General features: G+C 40.2%; 1 protein-coding gene across 1 annotated transcript; it reads right to left on the minus strand.

Annotated features, from left to right (window-relative positions):
- Nucleotides 1-201: 201 nt before the first annotated feature.
- LOC141402052 (UPF0193 protein EVG1 homolog) lies at nucleotides 202-7,544 on the minus strand. Its single transcript, XM_073982680.1, has 3 exons — nucleotides 7,248-7,544; nucleotides 6,737-7,114; nucleotides 202-448 (listed from the first exon to the last, which is right to left on the minus strand). Exons 1-3 carry the CDS (start codon nucleotides 7,420-7,422, stop codon nucleotides 276-278), a joined length of 726 nt encoding a protein of 241 aa, XP_073838781.1. The 5' UTR covers nucleotides 7,423-7,544; the 3' UTR covers nucleotides 202-275.
- Between the last annotated feature and the right edge of the window lie 461 nt (nucleotides 7,545-8,005).

Raw genomic sequence — 8,005 nt, forward strand, 5'->3', positions numbered from 1 at the left:
TACAACTATTAGATTTAATACCACTTGTCCGTCCCCTCCCGGAACTACAAGGCAAGGACTTGACAACGAAGTCTGTACTACATTGAGACCCTAACTGCAAACCTTGGAACAAAATAGTTTTCTAAATAGCCAAAAACACAAAAAGTCTGCTCGAAAAATTGCTTTTACCTGCACTTTTTTAATAAAATTAAACGGCATTGATTTCAAAATAATTAAAAATATATGTATATTTATAATTATAATTTATAAAAAAAAGTTTATAAAAAATTCATTGATTACTCTACGTAGCAAATGCCTTTATTTGTGAGTTGCTTTTTTGTTTCAAGTGCTTTAATGTGACGCAAACGTTCAGCGATTTGTTCGCGTATCTCATCCCTATAACGTTTGCCTTCTCCCAGCTCTTCCATTTCCGCAAGCCATTCAGCACGCTCATTTATTTGGTCCAATACTGAAAAAACAAATCCAAAAATGTGTAAGTTTGTGGTAAATGGAAAAGGTATACAAATTGGAATGAAATTAGGTTACAAACGACTTGACAATATGCTTTGGAAATTATGTATATTCTCAGAAAAAATCATTAAAATCCGTTCGGTAGTTTTGTAAATGAGCAGGCAAATCGATTTTCATTTTAGCCAAGTCAAGAACACCACTTTGCCCGATTCGTTTTTCCTCTCATTTTAGCCATGTCAAGAACCCCACTTGCCCGATTAATTTTTCTTCTCATTTTAGCCAAGTCAAGAACACCACTTTGCCCGATTCGTTTTTCCTCTCATTTTAGCCAAGTCAAGAATCCCACTTGCCGTATGATAAAAATCCGATATACATTCGAAATCGCCTATAACGTCGTCGTTTCTAACGTCATATCTCTTATAACGACGAAATCCAAAAGTCCTGAATTTTTGTTCTCTATATTCCACACAAATAATTATCGCTTATAACGTCGTAGCTTATAACGTCATATCGGTTGTAGCGACGGTTTTTTTGTGAAATATTTGTTTGTGAAATATTTATAGCGTCCGATTCTGGTCGGTCCCTTGACCGACGTTATAAGCGATTTCTCACTGCTGAAATTCTCCATCCTGTGATATTTAATGTCTGAAGCAAGAGACCATTCCGAACGAATAGAAAGATGTCATAATTGTAAACATCGCTAAGAAGGGAGACTTGGAAGAATATGGATATTTGTGGGAAATTTGTTTGCTGCTGGCAATAGCAAAAACAATTGCCATAAACTCCACTCAAGACGGTTTCTGAAGTGGGGCTTATGTCGTGTTTATCATATAAATACCATCGGATTAATTATTGAGCCGTATTTAATTCTGAGCTGTATTCATAGCTTTCGTCAGCATTAATCGTGTCTACATTTGAAATTCATTGTACAAAAGAAGTATATCTTCGAAGCTTATAAGGAAACTTACATTGTGATAATCTTTCACAAACCTTCAAGATAACTTGAGAGGCTCTACATATACATAAATTCAGCAAATGAATTTACCGAACCAGAGATATTTGCTAAAGGTCAAGCTATTCAAACTCAGAGTCGTAAATGACAGTGGATGGTTTGTTGTTGTTGTCACAGTATATCGTCACGTGAAATGCCCAAAGACATAACCCTCAAAGGGTTACGTTGAGGCTTACGTCTTTGGGCATTTCAGGTGACGATATATGTTTGTAAGTTTGTATTTATACCCTCAGCCTTTAGGATAATGTGTATATAACCTACACTTTGATACGTTTCAGACAATTTGGAGTCGATTTAACTATGTCCATCCGTCTGCCTCTTCTTCCAGCTGTCTGTCTGGCTGCTGCGCACGATAACTCAACCAAATTTTGCACTACGTAATATTTTGCCCAAACTTAGTTTAAGTTCGAAGATGGACCATATCGGTCCACTCCTCCGGTACAAACGTATGGACAATAGGACCATTCCACCCACGCAAAACTCCGGAATAGTGAAGTTTAAAAGCTGCTATGGATCGGTTTGCTTGTATTTGCTGCCCCATTACGACGGTACAAGTTTTTATGGGCGAGTCCATACTTGCTGAGAAAATGGCCCGAAAGCTGTAAAACCCCTATGGCACCATGTGTAGTGCCTGGAGCGCACAATAACTCTCGAACGATTGAACCGATTTGGTCCAAAATTTGGCGTTCGTAATATTTTGTCCAAACTTAGCTTAAGTTCGAATATGAGTCATGTCGGACCCCTTATTCAGGTACCTTTCCCACAAAAGTTCAAAGCTATTCGCTAAAACGGTGTGCACGATAATAGCCTGTTTATATTTTAGCTTTTTGCAGGGTTAACCTTCTTTATGAGGATTTATTTTAAATATAACTAAAGGAATTGACATTTGAAATCCAGTGGGTTTGTTAAATCGGTTATATAAACGTGCTATAACTCTAGAAGGCAGTGGCCGATTTGGTCCATACTTTGCACATCGTAATATTTCTTAGATAAGGTTGAAATTTGGACTATATCGCTCACAAAAGTTCAACATTGTTGTTTAAGTGCTGATTAGGGTCTGTTCTAAGATCCTTTGGAAATCTATACCGATGTTACTCCATGCTTCCTAACACAGTGGTCCAAAATCGCGTCCTCCAGTCATTTCAGTTGGTCACCGTATACCGGCGCGATAGCCGGTATTCAATTCGATATTGTCAATAGATGAAAGTTTCACTTTACACAGTCTGAGGGTATATCTCTATCGGCAAACACGACTCATACATTTTACTTGTTCTGCTTAATCTGGGTCTATCTCCAGTTCTAGAAATGTGGTTGTAGCCACAAAGTTACTGCAGTTAGTTGGGTAAGTTTGGGCAGTTGAAAAGGTGCTGGGCAGATGTTTTGCATGGTGTCATCGATCCTTGCCCTATAGGAATTCAGACGGCTGCACTATCCCGAGCGTAGTTGAGCCAGTTGAGCGTAGTTGTTTGTGGTGGCAGCTGACGCTCCTCAGTTGCAATAGATGGGTATTTTATCCCAGGACCGTGTTCACACGATAGTTGTTTATGGCACCTGCCACTGCATCTATGTATGTGATAGGCTTGTTGATCTAGGGGTTCTCTCTTGTAACGTTTGACATCTTTTTCTAGACCCCTTAGATTTATATCTTGATGGGGCAAGTACTGCAATGAAAGCATGTCATTACTGGTAAAATCTCTGTCTTGTCATGTAGATGGTCCACTGAAGAGACTTACATTCACGGACCACACTATGCCGCATAGCCAAGATCGTAACGATCTCCATGTCGTCTGGAGGTGCCGGAATAAAGGAGAGTTCAAGGGTAAACAGTTCCGGATATATCACCCCACCTTGAGGAACTCCCTGTTTCAGTTTACGGGGCTTGGACTTATTGTTCCAGGATTCCTCGTACGACTGGCGTCCACACACATAATTAATTATCCAACGTTTCAAACATAGCCGGAGGGTTATCTGATCAATGTCCTCAAACAGCGTGGAGTAGTTGACAATATCAAAGGGTTTTGAAAATTCGAGCGCCACCATCACTGTTCTATCGCACGGCTTACTCTGGTTGTTTCCTCGGGTAATATGTGTGGAGATGGGGTGCAGCACTGTTGTCGTGTTGTTCTGTTTACGGAACCCATGCTGCTGATCTAACATTGGGGAGGATTAAACCCTCAAGAGTCTTTGCTACGGGCGACAAAAGCGAAATCGGTCTGTACCTTTGGTGGCATCCTTGCCTGGCTTCAGTAGCGGGACCACCCTGTGGGTGGATAGCGACAGGTTAAGATCTATAGTGAGATACTCGACTCCCGGCTCATCCAGCTATTTCAGCATTACCTGGAGATTCCATCAGGGCCCAACGCTTTGGTTTGTTTTGCGTTCCTGATGGCATTCGCAACATCATCCATTGTAAACATTGATGTTTCATCCTCGGCAGGAAGAGATCTGATGCTCTTCGCCCTGTCACGCTCGGGGTGCTCGACAAACGACTATTGAAATAACATGCGCGCCTTTTCGGACCAGTCAGCATAATATCGCCAAACGTGACTGAGGTCCTATCTTCCTTTTTTCAAGGATTCCAGAGTGACTTAACCGTTGCCCACAATACCCTTATTCCGGCTCCAATGTTGCAACTCTTCAGATAATTTAATCACTTATTCTGCTTATGTTCACCGACCAACCTGTTAACTTTCCCATTTGTTAATCCCGTCACCTCTGCTGGGAAGGTTGCTCTCACTTCGGGTATACGACCAGCAGGTATATCGTCGGTGTCATGCTTAAGTATTCCATACGCAATTTTCCCGTTTTGAGATATTTGCATTTTAATGTTTGCTTCGCGTCGAGAGCGTGGATATATTGGAAACTAGAGCAGATAGGAACGTGCCGACCAAAAATTCAGAAAGAGCACACAAAAAACCCTAGAAACCACCTATGTCTCAAAAAGTCAAAAATGGCGTATGGAACACTTTAGCATGACACCGACGATATGGCGAGCGGTTGTACCAGTGATAATGTCTCGCGGCGTCCTTTCTGCTACCCGAACACAAGAAGGATTGGGCAGATCTCTGAACGGTGATTACACTGTGTGTAATTTTTTGAGTCGGCCAATTATCTTTCCCATGAATGATGAAAGTGCGGCGTTCAGAGGAGATGAAATCGGGCGGTCTTCTGATGGAGACAAATGACGGGTTGCCAGGTGACGTCATATGGTCCCGCTAATTCTGGTAGGGGCGTTCTCATTGGCCTTGCAAAACGTAGAGCTATCAATCTGCTCAGCTAGCAGTATACACCTCTGGTCGTTTCCGGGAACTGAATACCACAACTCATGATGAACAGTAAAGTCCCCCAAAATAAGACAGTTATGACATTCCAAAAGCGGGCTAATGTTGGGCCTATAACCTGGAAGGCAGCTATTTATCGGCGGCATGTATACATTCAGCAACTCTACCTTGGCAGTTCTACATGAACTGGTCATTAGAACCAGGCTCAAGCAAAATAGGTCTGTATTAAGCAGACTGGTGCAAAAGTAATGCTAATCCCCCAACTCTACTTGTGGTGCGATCCTTCCTCGGTACGTTGTAACCATCACAACCCTGTAAGCTGCAGTTGTTGTTGAGCTTGGTTTCCTGCACCGCCGTGGCCTTGGGTTTTCCACCGTGCCGGCACGGACCGAAAGAATCCGGAGCAGACATTTCGGGATATGGGAGGAGCATATCACGATACAATTACAATCATTTGTATAATGAGGTGTCAGACCGGAACACGGGTGTTGTGAGGTTCCGGGTCAATCCGGTATTGCCGACAATAATATCGCTCAAAGCAAGCGTTGCTTAGGACTACTGCAACTTGTTTGGAGACCTAAGGAAACCTGGAGACGTTCTACTGACGCCGATCGACGTAGCTCCAAACCAAGATGGATGGAAAACGGTTATTATTAGCACCCTATGCTGAAGAACGAACCAAATTATGCCAAAATTTATTAAGATATTAGGCCTTAGTAAAAACCCAGAGCCCAATGTTTCTATACTTCCCCCCACCCCATGTTTCAGCATTTATGCTAACGAGGGTGTATGTACACTTTGTACGACCAAAAATGTGCCTCATCAAAATAACGGTTTTAGACCCCAAGTATGTTTGGACGAAATTCGTTTCAGACAATTTGGAGTCGATTTAGCCATGCCCGTCTGTCTAGCTGGCTGGTACGCACGATAACTCTCGAACAGATCAAACCGTTCGAACCAAATTTTGCATTTCGTAATATTTTGCCCAAACTTAGTTTAATGTCGAAAATGGGTCATATCGGCCCACTCCTTCGGGTACTTTCCCCACAAAAGTTCAAAAATGTTCTGTAAAATGGTGTGAACGATAACTCTCGAACAAATCAATAGATTTGGTCCAAACTTTGTACATCGTATTATTCCTTCCAGATATAGATCGGATTCGAATATGTGTTATATCGGTCCACTCCTTTGGGAACCTCGCATACAAAATTCGGAATAAGTAGTTTAAAAGCTTCTCTCGGATCATCTTGAAATTTTTTTCAGCAGGCTGTCCTTGCAGCCACCTTGACGGCACCAACTAAAATGTCAAATCCGCAAGATAACTCTAGCAGGGTGTTTCTGATTGGTCCAAACTTTGCACTTCGTATTATTTCATCCCGTCAGGCATCGGTTTCGTACTTTGTGTATCTCCGAAAATTACGAAAATGTACTCGTCTCGGATCTATTTGAAATTTTTTGCAGAGGTTATTTTCACGGTACATATTACAACTATTTTAGAGTAAGTCCATACTTCTTGAGATAATGGCCCAAAAATTCTGCCGGCACATACTAAAATGGCTAGTTTGCAACTCTCAAACTATTTTCAAAAATTTCTTTAGGACCCATACAACAAAATTTACGACGACTAAATTTTTGGGCCGAATAAGTGGATCATGAGCTACAGCCAGACATACAAACGAAGAGGACTAAAAACTGAAAAAAAAAACTGAAACTGATTTCGTCCAAAATAGAGTTCGGAAATTGAACAAACTAGTTCACTGTTCTAGCTCAAAGGCGTATGAGTAACGTCATACAAACTAAAGTGCGATATTACGTATACACAGTTTGTTCATACGAGCGGTGTCCATGGAACTAGATAGTGAACTAGGTCGTTCAATATAGTTCAATTGGCACAACTCTAGTCCAAACAAACTTTGGATCTAAAACCATTATTTCGCCGAGGCAATTTTGGGACGTGGTGAAAGTTGTAGAAACCTTTTAGTTTGATACTTACGTTCATTGATTATATCATCTGGTGTTGCAGGTGGCTCCTGCTTCACTCTCTGCTTACGTTTCGGCTTTAATGTAGTCTCCGACATACGCAAACCAGACATAGCTTCTTGTAATAATTTTTTCGATTTTTCTGATGGCATTCTATCATCGGGTTTTGGACGATTACGTGGTGTTTCATAAGCTCCACTAGCCTTAATTTCTGTTAGTGATTTCCTTTTGGCATTATGGGCTCTTCGTAAAATTTCCATAGCTTCGGTATCAGGATCTTTGAAGATATTTATACGTCTTGGTTCAGGTTTGGGTAGCGGTTCTCCATTGCGAAGATGATGATCGATTTGTTTTCGCATTAGCATTGTCATTTTGGACTCTTTCATAAGCACTTGTTAGAGAAATAAGTATAATCATAGTTATTATTGGTATAACTATATTTTAACTATTTACATATGTATGTACGTGTGTAAAAATATACACATTTGGTGGGGGTGAAGATTTTACTATATTAATTTGCTTACATTTCAATAAATCTGCCGTTTCCTTGCTGTACTGAATCGTTGGTGTATGGAAGAGTCCGCCTTGTGCAATACGTTCACTTGGCCACATTTTGGGTTCATTATTTGTTAAAATATTGCCGTTAAAGTTGGTCCCCTGGTCTCCTCGAGAAATATCCAATTTTTGTGATTTCTCCATATCTATTTTTGTATTTTTTCCGAATAGTTAGAATTTTGTTATTGTTGTTTATCTGAATATTTCTTTGGTTGTAACATTTCTATCGTTTCATTGTAAACAATTTTTGAATGGAACTCCAAGGCAACGGAAAGTTTGTTGAAACATAAGGGGTGCTTTGCTTATCGTTAGTTATGGCTATTTTAGTATGTGCTACAAATCGTCACCATAAATGCCAAAAGTCGTAACTAACAAAATAATTATTTTACAGGAGAAGCAAAAACGTTATAAAATGAAAAACTGTTTTATGGAATATTAATCGTATGAAGGCGAGTATATGGGATATTATAAATCATATACGAATGAATGTAAGTAATGAAACCAAAAAGGCGGAAACGCTTGGTTTTGGGATATGTCATTACAACAAAATTTTGCAAGAACATGTATTTTAGTCTTATGCATTAGATTCAATCAAAAAACTAATTTTGACTTTTTTGGAGATACGACTTCGGGCTTTTATGGTGACGATATAGGGCGTTAAAGTTGTATTTGAGGGAAAAACATGTAGGCTGCAAAAACCATAATTTTACCGAAGATGACAAAATTT

This window comes from Musca autumnalis, unplaced genomic scaffold (genome assembly GCF_047663935.1).
Source record: "Musca autumnalis isolate F117 unplaced genomic scaffold, ASM4766393v1 scaffold_4, whole genome shotgun sequence".
Taxonomy (NCBI): Eukaryota; Metazoa; Arthropoda; class Insecta; order Diptera; family Muscidae; genus Musca; species Musca autumnalis.

Coding starts and splice junctions, on each gene's coding strand:
- LOC141402052 (XM_073982680.1), bottom strand. CDS start 7,422: ATGGAGAAATCACAAAAATTGGATATTTCTCGAGGAGACCAGGGGACC. Junction 7,115..7,247: donor AACGGCAGATTTATTGAAAT/GTAAGCAAATTA, acceptor TTCTCTAACAAG/TGCTTATGAAAGAGTCCAAA. Junction 449..6,736: donor AGATGATATAATCAATGAAC/GTAAGTATCAAA, acceptor TTGTTTTTTCAG/TATTGGACCAAATAAATGAG.